The sequence below is a fragment of the Octodon degus genome, unplaced genomic scaffold (assembly GCF_000260255.1).
Source record: "Octodon degus isolate 3935 unplaced genomic scaffold, OctDeg1.0 scaffold00078, whole genome shotgun sequence".
Classification (NCBI taxonomy): Eukaryota; Metazoa; Chordata; class Mammalia; order Rodentia; family Octodontidae; genus Octodon; species Octodon degus.
In genome coordinates this window covers 8160070-8183651 of record NW_004524654.1, presented here as the reverse complement: position 1 = coordinate 8183651, position 23582 = coordinate 8160070, and the positions used below count along the sequence as shown (strand labels likewise).

At 39.1% G+C, this 23582-nt stretch overlaps 2 protein-coding genes across 6 annotated transcripts in view; one reads left to right on the top strand and one right to left on the bottom strand.

Moving 5' to 3' along the window:
• Nucleotides 1-6617, top strand: part of Ahsa2p — a 12440-nt gene extending 5823 nt beyond the window's left edge. For 2 of the 3 annotated variants that reach the window (XM_023720841.1, XM_023720839.1), the window contains exons 4-9: nucleotides 1745-1859; nucleotides 2906-2994; nucleotides 3727-3843; nucleotides 4354-4455; nucleotides 5562-5613; nucleotides 5715-6617. In XM_023720841.1, coding sequence (XP_023576609.1) covers nucleotides 1745-1859; nucleotides 2906-2994; nucleotides 3727-3843; nucleotides 4354-4455; nucleotides 5562-5613; nucleotides 5715-5887 — 648 coding nt within the window. In that variant the 3' untranslated portion in view covers nucleotides 5888-6617. The remainder of the gene's footprint in view (nucleotides 1-1744; nucleotides 1860-2905; nucleotides 2995-3726; nucleotides 3844-4353; nucleotides 4456-5561; nucleotides 5614-5714) is intronic. The other variant, XM_023720840.1, reaches the window with a different exon arrangement.
• Usp34 (ubiquitin specific peptidase 34) overlaps nucleotides 6612-23582 on the bottom strand; it is a 266917-nt gene continuing 249946 nt past the window's right edge. For all 3 annotated transcript variants that reach the window (XM_004636176.3, XM_023720837.1, XM_023720838.1), the window contains 8 exons: nucleotides 23180-23284; nucleotides 22939-23063; nucleotides 21841-21964; nucleotides 11159-11238; nucleotides 9210-9350; nucleotides 8974-9117; nucleotides 7989-8148; nucleotides 6612-7773 (listed from right to left, as the gene is read on the bottom strand). In XM_004636176.3, the coding sequence (XP_004636233.1) occupies nucleotides 7166-7773; nucleotides 7989-8148; nucleotides 8974-9117; nucleotides 9210-9350; nucleotides 11159-11238; nucleotides 21841-21964; nucleotides 22939-23063; nucleotides 23180-23284 (1487 nt within the window). In that variant the 3' untranslated portion in view covers nucleotides 6612-7165. The remainder of the gene's footprint in view (nucleotides 7774-7988; nucleotides 8149-8973; nucleotides 9118-9209; nucleotides 9351-11158; nucleotides 11239-21840; nucleotides 21965-22938; nucleotides 23064-23179; nucleotides 23285-23582) is intronic.

Below are 23582 nucleotides of genomic sequence, written 5' to 3'. Positions count from 1 at the left end.
TGTGTGTGTGTGTGTGTGTGTGTGTGGCCAGCTCAGCCCACCAGGGGGCGTTCTGGCTGGCATGTGGTGCTGGGGGATCGAACCGTGGTCCCTGTACTTTGCCAAGCTTGTTCCAAGTAGGTGCTTTAGACCACTGAGCCATCTCTCTAGCCCCTGAGCAGCATTTCTTTTGACTCACTTTTTTTTAAGCTTTTCAAAAGCCGTAAAGGTAAAGGGCTGGCCAAATAGCTCAGTGGATGCAGTGGCCAGGGTTCAATCCCCAGCTTGCCATGCTGGTCCTGCCCCTGGGGTGGCTGAGCCCGTGATTGAAACTGGGCGAGGTGGCGCATGCCTATAATCCCAGCTCTTTGGGAGGCTGAACACAGGCAGATCAGTACGAGTCTGATCTACGTAGTGAGACCCTGTACACCCTGTAGAACCTTCCCTAAAATACAAAAAAAAAAGAAAAAAAAGCCATAAAGATGAGGCTGTCTCAGACATACCTTTCAGACCCACGGTTGCTACTTTCAGGCTGTAATTTCACTTTGCCATGTTCAGACTGTTGGCAGCAGCAGTTAGCGTAGTCCTTTTTTTTTTTTTTTCTTTTTTTTTTTTGAGCCAGGGATTGAACTCAGGCCCTTGCGCTTGCCAGGGAAGCACTTATTCCACTGAGCCATCTCCCCGGCCCTGGGTCTTTTTTTTTTTTTTTTTTTTTTTTTAATGGAACTGGGGATTGAACTCAGGCCCTTGTGCTTGCTAGGCAAGAACTTATTCTACTGAGCCATCTCCCTGGCCCCTGCGTAGTCTTTTAGATTTGATCCCTTAGTAGCATAGCAGAAGAAACTCTAGATTTGAATGGGCCAGGGGTCAGGCCCAGCTCAGCTAAATCATTCATTGGGACCGAAGTGGTTCAGGGAGGTGTTTTGCTCTGAGCACTGTGGCGCTGTCCTCACAGGTCTCCTCCCCTCAGCATGTGTCTCTTCTGTTCATCTCCCTTACCCTGCTGTCCCCCCTGCCGAAAGGGTGTAGCCAAGGCCAGGTTATAGGGGAACTGGAATTTCCTGATTCTCATGCTTTGGGGTTCTAGGGTAGTGCTGTACGACATGGTGCAAGCCACATGTGCAGTATAAAAAATTGCCATATTAAAAAACAAGAGAAATTATTTTATTTTATTTTATTATTATTATTATTATTTTTTTGTGGAACCGGGGATAGAACTCAGATCCTTGTGTTTGCCAGTCAAGCGCTTATCCTACTGAGCCATCTCCCCGGCCCCAAGAGAAATAATTTTAACAGTGTTTTATTTATCCCAGTATGTGACGATATCTTAATATGTAACTAATATAAAAATGCTTCATAAGGTATTTTGTGTTTTCTTTGTATGAGTCTTTGGAGTCTGGTGTGTATTATTTAACTCAGCTCGCACCAGGCACATTTTAAGTGCTCGGAAACCCCTTGTGGTGAGTGGCTGCCACGTGGCCAGCAGGTTTCTGCCCTGGTCCAGTTCAGTACTTCAGTCCCTATAGCTCCTGGTTTGGATGCAAATGCAAGGATTCCCGTTCTGTGAAGTCACTCTGATGTGGCCACCATCGCCACCAACGCACCCTCAATTGCCAGCGCTTCCCTTCTGTCCAGCTACATGCAGAAGAAACCTGAAGAAGCCGGTTGCCTCTCAGAACTGCTGCTTCCCTCCCCATTACCTGTGGCTAGATGTGTAATTCATCAAATCAGATTTTTCTTAGATTTGTGTTTTTCTGATTTGTAGGTGAACGTGAGTAAAAAGAAAGGAGATGGGGAAATACTGAAGGATCTTATGAAAACTGCAGGCACCGCCAAGGTCAGGGAGGCCCTTGGAGATTACCTGAAGGCACTTAAGACGGGTAAAGAAGGCACCATCCCTTGTGAACCAGAGGGTCCCTTTCCTATTTGCCCAAGTAATGCTCTGGACTGTGATCTGGATTCCCAGGTTAGGCCCCAGAAACCCTCTTCATAATGCAGCATAAGTTGTAGTGTGGCTGTTGAAAGCTGGTCCTGGGTAAGGCTGTATTTGGTGGTCATTGGGGCAGGCATAGTGTGAACCGTGTTGCCTGCAGTGTCATTAGCAGTTTTCTGGAATGGTGGTCACTTAGTGGTTTGTGTAATTCTTTGTTGCGTGTCTGTCTTCCCTGCTAGAGTAAGCTCTGTGAGGGCCTGGGAGGTGTCTACCTTGTTCACTGCTCTGCCTCCATCCAGCATCTGGCACAATGCCTGGCACAGAGTAGGTGCTGAATAAATCTTAGTTGGATGAATGAATGTATGCATGAGAATGATTGCAGGTATCACAGGTATAGCTAAGATACACACAGATAATCCCTGCACAGCATGGGTTTGAGGTCATTACCTTTCCTCTACTTAGAGTTCCAGCCAGGCAGAATGACTGACAGAGCCTTAGCCTGCACTTTACCCCTGGACCTTACCTGCTGTAGACACTCCTGGGTCTGGGGTCGACGCTCTTGTCCCTTGCCCAGACTGCGTCTGCTGGCTCACAGGCTTGCCACCTAGAGCAAGCTCCGGGGGGCGCGGAGGGGGACACTGAGAGAGTCTCAGTTTTGGTAGTGGGCAAGGGGCACAGAGCTGCTAGCAGTCAGTAATAAAAAATGTAGCTGTTTGGAAAAGAGCTTTTGAAATATTTTCTGGTTTTGAGAACTTGATAAAATGAAGCATTTGAAACGGGAAAGAATAAAAGACTTGTTTCTGTGGAGTTCATGTAAAGGATCAGTTTCATAAGGAAAGATATGGAATGGTCTTGAAATTCTCAAATGGTATAGGAATTTGGTAAATATCAGTTCTTTTATTTTTTCATGCTCTATTTTTTTTTTTTTTACTTTGTCTTTTGTGCTTAACATGAAATATGCCTTTCTAAAAACCTTTTCCAACGTCTCTATAGAATTCACCATGGGAATGATTTTACCAACAAAAGCTTTCACAAACCAGGAATTGACTGTTAAAAGGAAACTGACTGAAAACACCTTGCAGGTAGGACCTTTGGTGGCCAAAGTATGGGAGGGGAAGAAAGTACAGCTTTTTAGGGCATTGACCCACCTGTGCATCCCCCGTAAGGTTTTAGATCTGCACATTTTGTTGTAGAAAGTAAAATTTTATTTTGGGGCTGGAGATCAAACCTAGGGCTTCATGCATACTGGGCACGTGCTCTACTACTGAGCTAGAACCCCAGCCTAACACTTTTTGTTCTTGGTGGAAGGGGATGTATAAACTGACCTTTTTGTGGGATAAATAGTAAATTTAATCCAAGACTGCTGTAAATGGTGTGTTCTTCGGTAGCAAATTACAGAACTAGGTAACTAAAGCTGACATACCACAATGGATGAACCTTTTCTCTTTCACTTTGGGATGGGAGATTTTACATCCTGTTCTGGGAATTGGGGAATAGGAAGGTGGATGCAACTAAAACCTATTAACCTTAAGTGGACTCATCTTTCCATCCTGTCGGGCCTTATTTGCCTGTCTGTTTAGAATTAGGGCAGTTGAGTCATCACCTGGGAAACAAACAGAGCTAAAGAGCTTGGTACAGTGAGCTTTGTTTCCAAAGATAGCACTGGTACAGCTAAGGCATAAGGTTTTTCATGCTGATTTCATGTGTTTAGAAGGGGTAGGGCAGAATTGGGGACTGTGTTTTACTGAGAAGACTTACACCTCAGTAGCAGTCTCTTGTGGTATGCTGTCTCTGGAACCTTTCATTCTCTTGAGATTCAGGCCTCCTCTCCAGTGGCCTTGGGTGTAAAGATTCCCACTGTGGCTCTACACATGACGGAACTGTTTGACACAACGGTGGAGCAGCTGTACAGCATCTTCACTGTGAAAGATGTAAGTAACTCCCTAAGCCAGTATCCTGCCTGCTGAGAATGGCAGAAGTGTGCCAGAGAAGAGGGCTAGAAGGTATGGTTTGTGCCTTTCATATATAATGAGCAAAACTGGCCAGAAGGTATGGTTTGTGCCCTTTATATATGTTCAGAAAACTAAAGCTGGTATGGGTAAATTTTCCTTTTCCTAATTCAGTAATAAGGCTCCTGTTTTTCTTCTAGAGCACTATGCAACAGTAGCACTGAGTTCTGTTTTTTTTTCTTTGAAGGGCTCTGTGTTGGTCCTGTGGACTTGATGTGTTAGTAGACCATGTTTTCTCCCTCTAGAAAAAAAAAAAATGTACTTGATGTACTTTACATGGCTGGAGATGTAAGTTAGTGGTTTCCTAGCTTAGGGCTTTCCTACCATGTACAAGGCTCTGAATTTGATTTCAGGAACACATGCATACACCTGCACACATGAAAGTTAACAGCATGTATTGAATAGTATGTCTACTGTGTTTTGCTTGGCTAGCTGGTGCAAAAATTTTCTAAATCTCCTGCTGTACTGGAAGCTGAAAAGGGAGGGAAATTCCAGATGTTTGATGGGACCATCACAGGTGAATACATAGAACTGGTAAGTAATCTCAATAGTACTAAGCGGGGAGCTGGGATAGTCCTAGCACTGCAAGGTTAAGGCAGGAGGGTTTATAAATTCAAGCTCAGCCTAGGCAACTTACTGAGATCCCTCAACTCAAGTTTTTTCTTTGCATTTTGTTTTTGAGACAGGGTCTCATATGTAGTGCTGGCTGACCTGGAATTATGTAGCCTAGGCCAGGCTTGAACTTGAGGCAGTCCTCACAAGTGCAGCACTGCCAAGGGGCTGGGGGACCTAATGCCAGGGTGAAGGGCCTGGGTTCCTTCTCTAGTACATCAAAAAACAAAAACCCAAGCTGGCACTTAACTCTTCTTTTGCTGTTACTGCCTTTGTCCATACTGATTTTAGTTTGTTCTGGATTTTTATCTGAGCTCATAGAATCTTGAGAAACTTTATGAAGTTGGTTATAGAGGAAAACTAGAAATGTTATTTAGAACCCTTCCAGAGGAGCTGAGGCTGTGGCGTGGACATGAGGAAAGCTCACTGGCCTAAGTGAAACTTAAGGACCTGAATCACTGAAACTAAATGGTGCCAGACTTGTCTAGGAGCACTGCGGGAGCAGGTACCCGGATGAATCTTGTGGAGATGGCAGCCACATGAGTAGTGTCATGAGCTTAAGTAGTGACTGTCTGTGTTGTTCCCCTAATTGGGTCAGGTATGTTTCTATGTTGTCTTTTGTTAAATGAACTTTATATATACTAAATAATGATAAAGATGAAACCTTCAGTCTACCAACTGTGCCAGTGCTTATTATGATAGAAACAGGCCTAAATCCTAGTTTCTCCTAGACATTTCAGCATATATATATATATATATATATATACATACATTCTAGTTCTGCCACTGAAATCATTAGTTTGTTGCCGAATGTCAGTTGCCTCACCCTTGACACTGGCCCTGTTGTGGCTGTCAATATTTTCCTATTGGATGTTCACATGCTATAAAACATTTCTTGGTAGTAAAGACAATGGATTATCAGTGGCACTGGCATGTCAACTGGAAGGTGAAACTGTTCACTGATTCTTCTAGAAAGTAATGTTTTCAACTGAAAATGTTTTCAGGGGCATTTCCTCTTTTGATTTCAGTTAATAAATAGAAAGATCGTCATGAAATGGAGATGTAAAAACTGGCCAGAAGGTATAGTTTGTGCCCTTCATATATAATGTTCAGAAAACAAGCTGGTATGGGTAAATTTTCCTTTTCCTAATTCAGTAATAAGGCTCCTGTTTTTCTTCTAGAGCACTATGCAACAGTAGCACTGAGTTTTATGCCTACTCTAGGGCAAACGGAATTACAATTGGACTGTAAAGGAGTTCCCATCTGTAAAGAAGAGAACATGAAATTCTGTTGGCAGAAGCAGCATTTTGAAGAAATAAAATGTTTACTGCAGCTGATTACCCTAAATAGCTGAAATAGCTTTTATATTAGGGGCATTACTTTTTATAGTGCAAAGTTTCATGTTTACCTCTTTATCAGTACTTCCTTTAAAAAAAAAAAACAACAAAACTCAATTTATATCAGATGAAATTCACGAACAGAATTTAAAAGCGATGACTGATTACTCTGCGTTGAGTTCAGAGTGGTAAGCAATCTGAAACTATCAGCTTCACTTTCCATAGAGTTCCTCTAGTAAGAGGTTGAAATCTCTGTGTGCAAGTAGTTGAAGTTTCTCAAGCTAAAGCTCATGCTAACAAGTTGGCCTTCAGCTGTACTTTTAAGTTCCAGAACACAAAATAAATGGCATATTATACTATTCCTTTATTTTACTTTAGTGTTTCTAAGGTGTATAGCTTAGTCAAGCAGTGGCATGTTACGTTCAGAAGCATGTTAGTTGTGGTGTGTGGGCTAGCTGGAGTGCTGTGACTCCTCCTTATCTTCTTTGGTTGACCTTGTGACTATTATGCACTTAGTGGTGGAGACAGTTGAGAAGTACATGGGTAAGTTGCTGTTTTAGAATGCCACTAAGTTGAATGTAATAGAGCAGAATGGGTAAGTGCTTCCCCCACTCACTTTCCTCATTATTTTCATCTGAGAAGACTGAAGCAACATATATAAACAAATGAAAAGTCATCACAATCAGTTTAATTAAGTGCACAGAATAGCAATCAGTCATGTCAATAAAAATAAAACAATTATTTTTACATCAAGTGTGCTTTATTTCCTCCACAGGTATTCTGTTAAATAAAGCACCATTTATATACTGCCAGGCCACAGCTAAAGAGGATTCTTTACAGAATCAAATTTCTTGTGGTTGTTCCGTATACAAGTAAACTTAATTTTGATAATAAGAACCACAGCGATTGGAGGCAATCTGCCTCTATTATAAGGTACAAAACTGGCACAGAGGACACCATATTATACACAGTAAAAATGCTGTAAGTTTAAATTACATCGTACAGGGCTGGGGAACCCTGTTTCTCCCAGACAGCCATATTAAATGAAAGCCACTACAGTGAACTTTTTTTAATTACATAAAACATATCCATTATCTGATTGCCCTTTAGAAAGTATACTGAAGATGCAAGTTTTTTCATCTGGAATTCTGCCTGACCAAGGATTAAACCTATAAATCTATCTTGCCATTCAAGCAGAGAGCACTGGACAAACTGAAGCACAAAAACAAATAAGCAAAACTTATACAAACAGCGTGGGGGGGGGGGACTTAAAAGTAGACATGCTACATCTAATGTCAAGAAGCAGCTTGGTTTCCTTTGCCAGATATCCTTGTGACCACATGGATTGTAGATTCAATGGTCCTACACAGAGTATCTAATATGTCATGCTGCTGCATGTGACTAGAGAGTCCTCTGGAATGGCCACAACTGAGTAATAAAGCAGCCTCAGGGTCCTGGGAAGGCAAAGTTTGGCCATCACAGCTTCTCAAATCAGCTAAGTCAGACAGAACTGCAGAGATAGAAGTAGAAGGGAACTCGGATTCTTCCTCGGCCAGGGTAGAATCCTTGGAACAATGGAGATCTTTAAGTTCTCTGCAGTCTTCAAATCTTCCATTGTTAGACTGCTCCTCCGTGTGCTGTGACCTGATATTTGACACGTCTTCTGAAAACGAAGATGGGATGTCCACTCTGTATTCTTTCACAGAACTATTTTCAGGAGAAGGAAGATCTTGCTCGGTTCCTGGATCGATAATTGAGGAGTCTCTAGTCTCATTGTCTGATGTGCTGGTTGGAGTCAGAACCTCTCTGGTTTCTGTTTTCACATCACTGATGCAGCTGTCGACAGTGTGCTCCTCATCACTGCTGACACGCCTTCTTTTAACAGGAGTTGCCCCTTCATCTTCTGTGAAGAGAACATGGAAATGGAAGATTATCTAAGAAATTAATAGCACAAATGAAAGGAAAAATGACACTGAGGGCTATGGGAAGATATTTTTGTTCTTAGCACTGATATTTAGGAGGTTCAACAGAACAGATAGCTATTATAAAGTTGGCAAAACAAGTATATTATCCCTATCCCCAACCCTGAAGATAAAGATACTAGTTCATAAAGCTAACCTTTAGTTTTTCTTTCTTTGGCTTCTTGCTCTTGGAGTGAGTTTCTCTGGTGTAGACAAGTCCTACATTTGCTTAAAAGTTCTTGCAGAGTTGGAATTAGAGCTGGGTTTAACTGTTTGGGAGTGTGAACTGACAGGAGCAAAGCAAGTGCCCTCAGATCCTACAAAAACCCAGACAGGAACATTTCAAATCCCAAAGCCAACATTCTGACAACTGTTTGCAGTTTATTTTCCCAGGAAATCACCTTGGTTTCTTTGCCATTTTTAGAAAAATGTTAAAATTAAATAGCCAGGGCTAGGATACTACTGTGTTTCATTACTTCTAAGACACTAATGCCATTATTTTATGCCCACAAATAAACCACAGTTTTGAAACTAAAAAAGACAAAAAGGAAAAAGCAAATTCACATTAGTAATTTTACAATCAAACTTTGAATAATGCATATGAAATCTAGGTCTTACTAATGCAAATCAGTTTCTGAAGCTAACTTGTGTATGTCACAAATAAACTTTCTGCACGTAGCTTTGGCATTTGTTCTGGGTTATTGGCATCTTGTTACTTAGCAAAGTTGTTGCTGAACATGTGTAATCTCTGGCAACATACACACCTTGTAGAACTGTCACTGGAAATACAAGACAACTTATTTTCTAGTTTTAACTGCTTTTATAAACCAACAGATGATTAGTCTGATTATCTTGATTATTTAGGATCCTAAAATGTTTCAAAACATATAAATGAGAAGAAAGATAATTTTAATGATATCACTGCCCAACACACCCGGTGCCAGCAGCTCCCATCTTCTGATGTCATACAAAATATGTGCCAAATGGGGGAACACTTTGGGAAATGTTTTCCTTCTTTTCATCACATGTGACAGATTTGAAGAGCAAGTTAATGGCAGATAGTAAACTCATGCAGGCCACAATACTGAGTTAATTTAAGGAAAGCTTTGAACACCACGCCTACCCTTGGGCACAGCTCTTACCCCATTTAAGGAAGCACTTGCTTTGGAAATTTCAACTCGACTGGTGAAATCAGACTGTAAGTTCTGATACTGATTTATCAAGTTTGTAATTAGGGTGCTGATCAAGTTGGCACAGTTAGCTTCAGAAAACACTTGACTTTGAACCTGAAAAAAATAATTTACAAAAACATCTCTCAAGGGTCAACATAATGGAAACATACATTAACTGGAAATAACACATTTCAGCTTCTACATACCTTTAGGAGGAAATGTGTCATGAATGTGTAGACAATGTTGTTGTTTAGGAACATCCTTTCATCCATTAGGATACATTTAATATATTCTGCAAAAACAGGATCTTCACACAGAAGCTTGATGCAGTTTTTTGACATAGCAGACTACAGTGGGGAAAAGAAGCACTGAAGTGATGGAGGACCTTCAATACTTAGGATTAGACATCTTAAGTCTTTTTTAAAGATTTAAGTTCTGAAGTCACTTTAAATCCTAAAGACACTTCTGATTCAGTCTATTTAATTTTTGGTTGACAGGAACTATACTCCCAATACACTACACTACTTCTAATTTAGACAATATAATTAGGCCTGAAGGGAGACACTAAGTAGCAATACTGAACAAATAGGCTTTAAAACAAATGCAGGTTTATTATTCAGCACTGAGCGTAAGTAAGGGCTGGGAAAATAGCTAATAGGATGAGACTATCTTTAGGGGGCCAATGAATGTGTATTTGTTTGGTAAATACCCACCAGTAAGAAGTAGAAAATAAATAGCAATCTCTTTTTGTATCTACAGAATCAGTGGGTCCCAACAGATGAAAATTCTACTAAAATGTAGTTTTCCTGTTTTTAAATGGTCATGGATCTTAAATACAAGTAGTATGTCTTTAAACACATACACTGTACTCCTTAAATTTCTTTTTCTTTTTGCAGAACCGAGGGTTGAACTCAGGCCCTTGCGCTTCCCAGGCAAGCACCCTATTCTACTAAGCTCTCTCCCCAGCCCTAAATTTCTATTTATGCTTTAATCATATATTTTCTAGTTTATATGGAAAATGACCAGTGGGGTAAATTTTACATAGCATGTACAAATGTGTCTGTCTAGGTATTCAATTAGAGTGAGCACCTGTTGTAAGCAAATTACTCAAGATCACCGAAGAACTTAAGGGTACAACCAGGGCCCAAGTCTTTAGGTCCTTAGTGCTTGGGACATCTCTTGTCTATAAGAACATTACTAGCAGAGGGGGAAAGTTGACTCCTTTTACTAAATGAACTATTTAGCTTTTCTTTAAATTAAAAAAAAAAAAAGATCATTTTTTAAAACGCCAATTATGTGCCACGTCATGCAAACTAAATGAGATCAATGTGTTCCAAGGGTCTCTAAAGAAAAAATAACTTTTCTTCAGGGAACACAGCTGAGTCTACATAAGGTATTACAATTTGTGAAAAGAACAGAACCACTACAGTACAGTGTGATATGTAGCAGAATATGCAGACTAGACTAGACTTGAAGTATTTTAGAAACTATAACGTGCAAAAGGCTCGGGCCTGAGGAAGGCCAACTCCTCTCTTTCTCTGGCACAGGGCAGATGCAGCTGGGCAGAAGCAATCCTTTTTTATTTAATTCATGTTTTTAGAATTCATGTTTTAGACTTGTAGTCCAGATCCAAGGACTAAGCCGACGGATGAATATGGCTTCTTCTTTCCTTTCTCCCTCTCCAATTTCACAGGCATTATTTATATGTGCACTTTAAGGAGCTGGCCCTTAGGTACTGAGGTAGGAAGAATAGTCTCTTAAAAGTGATAGAACAAATGCATGGACTCCTGAAAAACAACAATTAGGAACGAACAACTAACAAATTAGGAAAAGCTAAAGGACAACAGGGGAGGGAGAGATGCGACGCAGAAGTTGTTTCCCTAGTATCTTCCTGGTTTGGACCTTACCCCCAAACTGTTAGTACTGACATATATGAGAAATTCATCTATAAATAACTTGCTTGAAATATCCTCTATGATACAAATCTAAAGAAAAAACCCTCAAAGGGATACTAAAAACTCAATGTTTAATTGCTAATATTTCCAGAAACTCTAATTATCCAATTCTAGCCATTTACAAAAACTGGTTCCTAAAATTTTTACCACTTGGTCCAATGATATTGAAGATCAAATCATCTGAAACTTATTTGCTTTACCTGAGTCTGGCATAGCTCAGTCCAAAGTTTGGGGAACAGTGCAAGATGAAGTGGCAAGCCTTCATAGGCAACTAGGACACCTAATATTTGAAGAAAAAAAAAAATCACAGTAGATTATAAATTAAGACACTAAACTGTATGTACAATACTACAGCTATTTTTGGTTAAAACTATGCATATTTCCCTTATGTTTAGAAATACATAAACTATAGGTAAGATTCATCCCAAAATTTTAACTAGTGAAACAATTTATTTTTTTATTTTTTAAAATTTTTTGGCGGAACCAGGGATTGAACTCAGGCCCTTTCACTTGGCAGGGAAGTGGAAACAATTTAGAATACTTTTAAATTTACTTATATACCATACCTCATTCCTAGAAAGATCTGAAGCAAATTAAATAAACTTTCCTTTTTGAGTATAGAAATTTATCTGGGAAAATTACAATTATTCCAAGTGGCTTCAAAACTTTCTTGAATTAAGGTACCACTCTGTATGTTAGAAAATCTTCGGGGAATAAGTACATTTCAGGGGCAGAATGGAGGTGAAAATCAAATAGAGATCAAATAGAAAATGTTTATCCAAAGAGAACTATCTTTATGATCCATTTAAGTCAATGCTGCTTGGAGCCTACCATTTTCTTTTCTTGTCCCCAGGATCTCTAAGGTGGGCACTGTCAGAGACCTCTATTCCGGAACTTCATTTTTTTTTCTTGTTTTGGTAGGGATCAAATCCAGGGTCTTTTACACACACTAGGTAAGTACTATGCTACTGAGCTGCACCTCCAGCCATGGAACCACTGTGATTGTAATCTTTTCCTCTTTTTGACAATTTCAGATGTCAAATATATTTCTAAAGGATTTGTTCCTCCCACTCTCTACTTCCCTCTCTAAAGATGTTTCAATTCTATAGCCCTAAAGAAATTTCCCATCCTCCGCATCTCTACCCATTGGCGAAGTATAATCATGGTGGAGAAATAGAACACAAGCCATCCTCCTCCAGCTGTGCAAAAAGAAAGTGTCAGACCAAGAGAGGCCAACAGTAAGTATGTAACATTAGACATCATGTCTGTATGATGTACTGGCTGAAACTACTCAATTCTGGCAATGTAGTTCATGTGAAAGCAGCACAGCAGACACTGAATGACTGTGTGGCTGTTTTCAGATAATGCTATGAACACTGAAACTTGAATCTCAATTTTTATGTGTCACAAAACAACCATTTAAAAATACAAGGCAAGTGTGGTGGTACATGCCTGTAATCCCAGCACTCAAGGGGCTGAGGCAGGAGGACCACAAACTCAAGCCAACTCTAGGCAATTTAGCAATTTGGTGAGACCCTGCCTCAAAAAAGAGCTGGGGATATAGCTCAATGAAGACCCTAGGTTCAATCCCCAGTACTCCAAAACAAAACAAAAACCTATTCTCAACTGTACATAGCCAGCTGTTCGTTATACAAAAAGGTGGCAGGAGGGAGATTATAGTCTGTCAGTATCTGGGTTAGACCAAGAATTTTGAGACATTCTAAAGAAGCAAAACCAGATTAAGTTACTCAACTTCACAAGAAAATTTAGGATCCCTTTTGTGGTTAAACCTATTTATTTTTCTGTCCAGATCAATAAAATACTCCTTTTCTCCTTGTTTCTGAGCCTAGTTTGTTTGAGGTTGGAAGCATTTACCTAGCCTAACATCACAACACACAAAAGCAAACATGTACTATCAAACCTAGTGGCTATGAGGAAGGGTTTCTATGCTCTCCATTTCTCTATTGTACTTATCCCTAAAATGGGGGCTGCTGGTGGTGGTAATAGTGAGACTGTAGCCTGTGGGGCCCACTCTGGCTCACAAACCATTTCTATGTGGCCCCATCAGCTAAGAATAGCTTTTACACTTTAGTTTACTTTTTTGGCGGAACCAGGGATTAAACTCAGACTCTTGTGCTTGCCAGGCAAGTTCTTATTCTACTGAGCCATCTCCCCGGCCACTTCTACACTTCTTAAGGATGGTGGGCAATTTGACAGTATGTGATGGAGACTATACGTAGCCTACGAAGTCTAAAACATTTCGTGGCCAGCTCTTTACATCTGCCAGTTCCTGAACCAGTCTCCTCTGACATTAAACCTCTCGCGGGAGAGACTATACACTGTTCTGGTCTTTCTTTTCTAATTATTTTCCAAAGTGAAACAAACTTTTTATCTTTTCACAGTTACAGAACGCACTACCATAAAAACAAAATAACAGTGCTTTTTATGATCTGAAAACATTTACAAGTTATAGTCTAATGTAAGTATCTTTTTTTACTTTTAGGTATGTCAGACAATCACATTTAATTTTCTCATTAACTTTGGAATATTGTTTTATCCTTAATTGTTTCATTTTCTTGAATGAGGAAACTAGGTAAAGAGATATTTGCTTAGTTTCAATCTCAAAGCCAGTACTGGTATTACTATTGAGATTCTATCCCAATTTATCTAATTCTAAAGCTCATAATCTGTCCCATAATCAATGTGTACCCAATCTTCATACAGCATTTCATGTATTATTTTCATGATCTTCACATCTGCCTAGTTTACTTAATATTTTTCTTTAGATTCACTGTGGCTAATACCACAATAGCTTTATTTTACGTATTACAACATTCAGAGAATTTGATTAACTAGGTCGTAACAGTAGGAATTACATATACTTACTAATATAAGAGTATTTTTTCTGGACCAACTTATGCAGCACACTCTGGAAAACCCTGTCCCACTCACGGGGAGCTAATAACACCTCAGTTAAAGTCCTCCCTATGCCCTCTCAAGCTGCAGCTCCTCTGGAACACAGGCTATTCTTTCAGAGCAACAGGGCTCCAATTTTTTCCCAGCATCTTCAGTGGGGGATACCAACCCTCCTGGCTCTGGGAACCAAGTAAGAAGCCAGTGTTGTCATAATTCCACATATTTCTCTTTCAGTACTTTCTGTGGTGTCTCACTTCATGGGTGCAAAGTACAAAGAGATGCAATCCCCAAAGTTCTCAGATATGTGTCTAGGATTCGCCTCAGTAAACAGGATGGGTGTGCCTAAAACACACTGAATGCTGTACTGCTTATCTTTCATCCTGTGACTTACAGTATCTTCAGTAACATCCGCATCATAACCATTCTGCACCCAAGTACTGTTCCAAGTACATCACTTCCTCACTAGTAACAGCACATACTTTAGAAACTACTGGGTGGTGTGTTATTTAAAAGAAACATCTTGCAAACACTGCTGCTGTAGGTAAAATGGTTTTACAGATGATTCTGTACTCCCATCCTTGAGGATGAAACATTTCATATGTATATTTACTAGTTAAGGTTTCTGAATTGTGTTTTAATTCTGTGGCAAATTTTCTAGAGGAGTGTCTATCCTCTTACAGCATTATCCCAAGAAAAGTGTCTTTAGCTAAAGGATGAAAACTCATGCTCTGAAGTAAAACTGAATCATAAAGATATCTTAAGCCTTATGACATGTTCAGTCTCTTGTTCTGACTTCATACCCACTAAGCCAGTTATCTGGCTTCCTTGAAGTTTAATAGAAAAAGCTAGCCATGTGTGGTGGTACATGGTGTAATCCCAGCACTCAGGAGGCAATAGGCAGGATGTCATGAACTCAAGGCCATCCTGATCACAGTGAGACCATCTCCAAAAAAAAAAGCCCCCAAAACAACACACACACACACACACACACACACAAAGATTCTGATGGTCCTTCTTTGTATGGAATATTCAGATATACATACCATTTCTTCCTCTGGCAACTAACTTTTTTTAAAATTTTATGTGTGTGTGTGTGTGTGTGGCCAGCTCAGCCCACCAGGGGGCGGGGCTGGCTGGCATATGGTGCTGGGGGATTGAACCGTGGTCTCCGTGCTTTGCTAAGCTTGTTCTAAGTAGGTGCTTTAGACCACTGAGCCATCTCACCAGCCCTGGCAACCAACTTTGGAATTATAAAGACCAGTATGTCTCTTAAATGTGACTAGTATGTATCTGCCTAGTATAAATAAATGGATTGTTATTGGTAGGGTAGGAAGCCAGCTTCTCACTTGCCCTGGATACCTAGAATGGTCTGAAGTATACTTAACCTTTTAAAGGCTTTTTGAAAACATCTAACCAGACACTTCTCTGGTCAATACCAAAGAGCAGTTACGAGTCATCCGTTCATGTGTTGTTTCTACATTCTGATTGTACTTTTCAAGACAAAACCTCCCTATGTAGTTCAGGCTGGCCTCAAAATTTTTCAATCATCCTCCTGTCTTGGCTTCCAGAGTGTCAGGATTATAGATGTAATCCACCATATCTGACTTCGCTTTTTTTTTTTCCTTTTTTGAGGCAGGGTCTTGGCGTGTAGTTCACGCTGTCCTTGAACTCACAGTGATCCTCTGCCTCTTCCTCCTGAGTGCTGCAATTACAGGTGTTGCCACCACACCCAGCTTGCCTATGCTTTCTAAGAGAATTTTTAAAATGTGTTTCTATTTTCTTACAAACAAAATTTTAATTCTACAAATTCTAAAGGTTTAGGTTTTCTAGGTATATCACAATGTTACTTAAAAACATTTGTTTGGTTTAATACATTAAGAAAATTCTCGGGCCGGCCAAATAGCTTAGTGGATTATAGTGCTTTCAAGCAGGCGCAAGGGTGGAAGTTTGATCCCCAGGCCTGATGAGCTGGCAATTTAGACTGGGTGTGGTGGCACATGCCTATAATCCCAGTTCTTGGGAGGCTGTAAACAGGTGGAGCACTACATCTGATCTAGTAGTAAGACTCTGAACACCCTGTAGACCCTTCCCTAAAATATAAAAAAATTCTCAATGTAAAATAGTTCAGGTAATAAAGAGAACCTTGTTTTGTCCCTGAAAATGAAAATTACTTAAATGATGATGAAATATAAGGATTTATTTGAACATTGCACTGTTCATTCTGCATGTGATCTATGGGATGTAAATGGTATGCTTGTAGTTTTTTATAATACCAGCTTTCTATATTCAAAAAAATTTTAAAGGTAAAAAGCCAAAGTATGATTATTATGAATAAACTTTCAAGTATTTTTTTTTGGGGGGGTACATATATTAAGGGTGATTCCCCTAGTGTTTTAAGAATGTGGTTATAGGGGCCGGGGAGATGGCTCAGTGGAATAAGCACTTCCCTGGCAAGTGCAAGGGCCCAAGTTCAATCTCCGGTTCCGCAAAAAAAAAAAAAAAAAAAAAAAAAAAAAAAAAAAAAAAAAAAGAATGTGTTTATATTCTGCAGTTTCTCTTTAATTAATTAATTTTTTGTGGTTCTGGAGATCATAAAACTACACCCTCAGTTTTTTCCACCTTGTAATTCAAGAATGAAACTGTAGTATTTGCTTTCAAGTCCATACATTCTTGGTGGACATGTGGATCATTTCTAGTTTTTGCCTCCTACAAACAAAGTGAACAGTATCCTGTGTTGCACCCCCCACCCCCCGCATACTAGTTTGAGACAGAGTTGAGCTCTGTAGTCTTCAATCCCCACTTTTATTTTTTTTTTTATTTTAGGGAAGTGTCTACAGGGTGTTCAGGGTCTCACTATTAGTTTGGACTCATAGTGATCCGCCTGTTTACAGCCTCCCAAGAGCTAGGATTACAGGTGCACACCACCAAGGCAGGCCGGGGGATTGAACTCCCAGCTCCTGCGCCTGCTTGCAGGTGCTTTAACCCGCTGAGCTATTTGGCTGGCCCAATCCCCACTTTTTGAGCACTACACTTAAACTTCATTTCATAGTTATTTGCTGTTACTTTAAGAGATAGTAAAAGTCACCCTTGCCTGCTTTGTTTCATGAGTCTGGGCAACCTCTCAAATAGTTCCCAAACATTTATTCTGTGAACACGGGTGAATTTTCTATGACCTTTGCCTACCTTGACAGATTTTTTTACCATCTTACCAAATCCTAAAAATTTCATATAATGGCAATGTTAGCTATTTACCTGATATTTGTTTTGTTTTTGTGGTAGTGGGAATTAAGTCCAGGATCTCACATATGCTAAGCAAGCATTCTACCGCCAAAGTATATCACAGCTCTCATTTATCTAAGTATAAAGATACTTTTCCACTAGCTAGTCTGTGTTTTAATTCAGTTTATGGCATTTTTTTTTTTTCAAAAAAAACACAAGAGTTTCAAATTTTATGTAGTCTGATTTTTCAATTTCTTTTTTTATTGTTTCTAGGTTTTGTGTCCTGGTCTTTCAAATCTCAAAATGTTATCCATATGATCTTCTGTTATTACTATTTTCAATTAAATCTTAAATCTTCTTTAAATTTATTTTGGTCCAAGGAGTAAACTTAAACTCTCTATCACTAGGGCCAGGCAGCATAAGCGCCTGCCTGGCAAGTGCAAGGCCCTGAGTTTCATCCCCAGTACTGGAAAAAAAAAAAAGAAAGAAAGAAAGGAAGAACCAAAAATTTGCCTAGCACTCAGGAAGTTTAGGCAAGAGAGCTAACCAATTGTCTCAATACACCTGTTATTCAACTTTATGTCATCTTCACTATCTACCAAATCCTTATATTGGTTGTGGTTGGTTTTTCACTGTTCAGTGCCTTACGGCTTCTACTTTTTTTCCTTTGAAGACAGGGTTTCACTACGTAGTGCAGGCTGGCCTTGAACTCATAGCAATCCTCTTGCCTAAACTTCCTGAGTGCTAGGATTACAGGCATGTGCTGCCAGGCTTGGCAGTGCCATATGACTTTATTTATTTTTATTTATTTTTTAAAATTTTATTTGTGTGTGTGTGTGGGGGGGAGCTCAGCCCACCAGGGGGCGGGGCTGGCTGGCATGTGGTGCTGGGGGACTGAACAGCGGTCCTTGTGCTTTGCTAAGCTTGTTCTAAGTAGGTGCTTTAGACCACTGAGCCATCTCACCAGCCCCGCCATATGACTTTAATCATAATTTACTTTTGTTAAGAAGGGGGAGAACATATATGTAGTATGGTGGTGACTCAGTTCACAAACTCCATTCTCTCTATAGGAACCAAATCAAATTCAAGTTAGGTTCAAAGTTGACCTTGTGGTCTGACTTAGTTCCTGTCCATTTTGGCTTGCAACCAGAACAGTGGAGAGAACTGAGGCACTACTGTATTTGCAAAGAGAAAATAAAAAGATGAATAAAAGTAACAAACAGGTCTGTGATTCCCCCCCCCCTATATTTTAGGGAAGGAGGGCTGGGAAGACGGCTCAGCGGCATAAGTACCTCCCTGGCACGTGCAAGGTCCTAAGTTCAATCCCTAGTACCACACACACACACACACACACACACACACACACACACACACACACACAAAAGCCATTATAAATATATATGTAATAAAAATGACTACAAAAAATATGCCAAGTAACAAATGAGAAATGGAGAAATATATTTTAGGGAAGGGTCTACACAGTGTTCAGGGTCTCACTAGATAGGACTCATAATGATTCTCCTGTTTACAGCCTCCCAAAAGTGGGGCTTACAGGTGTGTGCCACCAGGCCCAGTCTCAATTGCCATCTCAGTGCACCCTGGAGGGCGGGGCCAGCATGGCAGGCCCAGGGATTGAACTCCTGGCCCCTGTGCCTGCTTGTAGGTGCTTTAATCCATGGAGCTATTTGGTGAGCCCAGGTCTGTGATACTTTGATATGTATCTTTATAATATTTTAAAATGTGAAGTATACATGGTTTAAACTCTAAGAAATAACTTTGAATAAATGTTTTATAAATCAGCTGGATTAATCCTCTTAACCATTCTTCAGAAAATTTGATTAACCTTTTAATACCAAACAACTGTAGTTTTGCACATATGGTGCTCTGACGGTAGCTAGCACCTGTGCTTACTCTCCCTCCATTCTTTTCCTCCTACTTCTTTCTGTCTCCAGTATTCTCTTCCCTAACTGTCCTCAACTCAGTACTACACCATTTCCTTTTTGTGTACTATTTAGTATGTGTAACACTACTTTCCTTTGCAATTTTATAATTACTGAATTACAGATTCTCTTTTATCTCCTAAGAAATCTTAAAGTCTGTTCAATAACCTATAAGAACCACCACAAAGACTTTCCCTCAAAACTAGTATCAGTTGCAATCCAACATAGATTTTTCAGACAATGTTGTCTATGGTCACAACATTTATTTTGGGTTTTGGACTATTTAAAACACAAGATTTAAATGAATGAGGGCATAACCAATTCAAACCAACCCTACTTGTTATCAAACGTAATTTACTGAATTATATAAAAAACTGTAAATACTGTCTTGAACATTACAGTCATTAACATGGATTTTGTTTTCAAGCCTTTTGCTAGGTACCTCTCTGAAAATTGTCATTTTAGGTAGAAAGAGTTAATGTCAAATTCTCTCCATTTATAAACTCTCTCCATTTATAGAATGCATATAGACAGCATTGTTTTTAAGTCTTTGTCTAATTTATATTTAAGACAATATCAAATTTTTGGCTTTAAGATGTGATTAAAGAAAATTTTTGGGAGGGGGCAGGGAGCTAGCTCAGTGGCATAAGTGCTTGCTTGGCAAGTATAAGGTCCTGAGTTCAGTCCTTGGTACCACCAAGAAAACCAAAATCCAAAGACCAAAAAAACCAAAACTGTTTCCTGCCTACTTTGTGAAGGTTTTGGTTTACATTTAGTGCTGTACCACCAGCCACATCTTACTATTTTAAGTAAATCTGGTTGCAATTAGGATAAAAATTTAGCTCCTTACCATTTGAAGTTCTCAACTCACTTGTGTCTTGTGGCTATCATATATAATACTGCAATTAAAGAATATGCCTATTTTTGTAGCATGTTCCATAAAATAGTGCTGATATAGGAAACTAAACTCTGTACAACAGATCAGTAATGCTTTATGACAGAATTGCTGAGTTAAGAGGTCAGCCTGGAAAAAAAAAGCTTCATAGTTTTAAGAGTGATATGAGTATAAAGAATCATATAATTTGATTCAGCACATGTGCTCAGGCATATATCCTTCCCCTCTTTATTTTTTAAATTTAAATTTGAGACAGCTTTTTATGTAGTTCAGGCTGACCTCAAACTTGCTGTGATGTTCCTGCCTTGGCTGCCCATGTGCTGGGATTATAGGCTTTTGCCACCATACTAGACTTCCTTCCTCCCTCCCCACCCTCCCTTCCAGGGTCTTGCTATGCTGTTCAGGTTGGCCTTGAGCTCACTTTGTAGCCCAGGCTGGTCTTTCAACAATCCTCCCGTGTCAGCCTCCCAAGTGCTGGAATTACAGGTGTGTGCCACCACATCTAGAACTTCTTTCATTTTTAATTTCCCTGAAAGTACAGATTGGCTCAATGAAGAACACAATACCAAAAAAGATAAAACTTCATTATTTGGTCAAGGCTGTAGAAGAGCTAGAATGATTCCTTCCAGCAGTCTTAGAATTATATGAACACAGTTTACCAGGAATTTCCCCAAAGATCAGCAACTTTGTAAGTCTCCCTCCTTATCTGTACTAGCTCATGAGGTATTTTCTCATACCTTATCACTGCCACCGCTAGGTTTTGGACTTGTATCAAGTGTCACAACCCAGGTGCATAATCTGGGAAGTGTTTAGATATCCTTACTTCTTACATCTTGACATTTCAGCCATATATTATCACTCCCGATTGTCTGTCTGTCTATCTAATTAAGAGAGGTGAAGGGAACTCTTCACTTCTGAATATACTCTAATCACTAATAAGACATTTTTTTGGAAGAGGAATTATTTCTCATAGCTTTCTTCCCTACTTGCAATGGACCAGATCCTCTGCATAGGAAAGAGGGGGTTGGGACTGTGACTTAGCATGGGAGACTTCTAGAGTATGTTAAGATTCTGGTTTTTGATTTAAGTGATATTTTGCTTCCTAACCTCTAAAACAAAACTACAGAACACTGAAAAGGATCCTGGGCTAATCCTAGTGAAGTTATGAGGTAAGATACAGAGGGCCTACGATAAGGGACATTTGTATGGAGGACAAGTATATGTCTTCTAAAGACTTATCAGGTAGAGGAAAGTTACTCAAAGGGAACATTTCTCTGACAGTTCTCACATACATCCTTGGAGAGACAATAGTACTATTAAGAAATTTAAGTACTTTTTCCCCTCTGCACAGTTCACTGATGGTTTTGTTTTCTATTGCTCATATTCCCCCTTTCAAATTTTTCCTCACTCACCTATTTTATGAGACTTACCTAATTACTCATATATGCACCTCTGCTTCATGCAAGTGAGCCCACTCAGCTTGCTCCTGGCACTGCCAACTCCAAAGCACAGCTGGCACCACAGATCTCATCTTATCCTGAAGACCAGAGCTAGGGAAATTCATCTCTAAGCCTGTCTCCCTAGGCAGAGCCATTTTTTGTTTTGAAATTCTGCTGGGAAGACAGTGGACTTGGGCTTCTAAGTACAAAAGTGATCAGCCCTAATCCACACTCCTTTATAGGCCAGCTGAAACTCTGGGCAGAGCTATTCAATGGAAACCAGTAAGTTGGTGTTTTCTTAATAAAAATTAAAATGTTCCCAAGAATATTAATATTTTAAATCATTCACTTTAAGAAAAAAAAAAAAAAAGAAAAAAGAAAAAAAAGGATTGTGTCATTTTTTTGTCCCCTTCCTGAATGGCTAGGGGCTTAAAATAATTCAGTGGAATTTTCTGCTCATCTTTTATACTTACTCAGCTTAACTAATGTTTCAGTAAATTTTTCACAGTTGATTGCAACTCGGCATAATAGATGGATGAATTGATGATAAGAAAAGAAGTAGTCTAGCAGCATACGATCATAAACGTCATCTTTGCCCTGAAGGTTAAAGATGATAAAATGGTTGCACTTAAATTGTATAATAAATTGAAGAGCATATTTTGTGCAAATGTAATAAGTTTAACTAAAAAGCTGATTAAATCTTTAATTCTATAAGAACCTAGTTTTAAATTTCAAATTTCTAATAATGTTAAGATCTTAATTGCCTTAAGTTTATTTTCAGTGTGCAAATGTATCAGTTAAAATGACCCATTATTTCTATATACTTTAAGAAAATTACTATAGGACTTTAACATGTGACACTTTAGTTCTGCAAGCACATCATCAAGAAGAATGAATTAGAGTTTTGAAAGAGATCTGAAGTTATTTCTATAAGGATAATGACAGTGTTATTTTTAATATTTTATCTTGTGATAATTTCTTAAGTATACTTAAGATCCAAAGATGGTGAGCAAGACAGGGTGTGATGAAGTTAGGTGAGGCAAGATAAAGGGGAAAAATTGTTTTATAACTAAAATAAATGATTCTGTGTCAGTGTACTTTGGCTCAGGTTTTAGAATCCTTATTTTAAAATAAGCATTAAAACAGAAACCAGGCTAAAAATGATAAATCTGTCAGTCAGTGATGTTATACATAGGTCAGAAAGAATATGGCTTAAGGGCAGAAAAAGAAGTCTTGATTATATGGCCAAAGTTTAATAAAATACCTAACTTTTCAGATTTAGATGTATAACTCAGTTATAATTTAGCCTAGTAACAAATACTAAGGCTTACTATTAAGCTATTTTTTTTTTTGAGGTGGGAAAAAAACTTACTACTTGTGCTTACTGTTGATTTTGCAAGTATTTAACTAACATTTCAGAGCACTAAGAGGAAAAAAAAAGTCCAAATGAGTCAAATCTTCTTAGGATCCACAAAATGGTCACTTAAGCCTAATATACTCAGAACTGCCAGGGGGGAAATTTCAAATTACTTTGTACTATAAAACATGATTTTCCTGGCATCCCAACATACCTTACTGGTTTCCACCATTGTGGGCAAGAGGCACATATTGAGTTCAGGGCGCGGAGGCCGAATATTGCTTTTCCCTCCTATTAGCTTGATATTTTCTCGACAAGGGAAATAAGGTCCAAGAGACACTAAGACATTAAAAGTGTACAATAAGAATAAATGGAAAAAAATAATCTCCAAGCTTCAGTGTGCAGAATGATTAAATGGCAACCATATTCAAGTATTGTGCTAGATGAATACGTACTTGGTATATTACTGTGATGGTAAGTACAATGGTTATGTTGTAGAAATGGAACCAGAGTATGAAGAAAATCGTGGGGACTCAAAAGCACGAGTTCCTTGAGGACATCTGAAAATTAAAACACAATTTGGCTATTAAAGCATTTGCGTTATACCTGCTACTTTAAAAAACTCAGTCCTGATGGATACTACAATGTGGCAATACTGAAAACTGTTTAATCTACTGAAATAGAAAAGTTTTGCCTGATGGTCAATCAAAACCTGGGTCAGGAATTACTGACCACAATATAGGATCTTCACTTAGGAAGAAAAGTTTACCACATTCATTAATATGGCTGTAATTCATGTTTTGCTTCTGGGAAGTTCTGAACCATGAGTGGTACCTGCCCCATCAGGTGACATGGGAC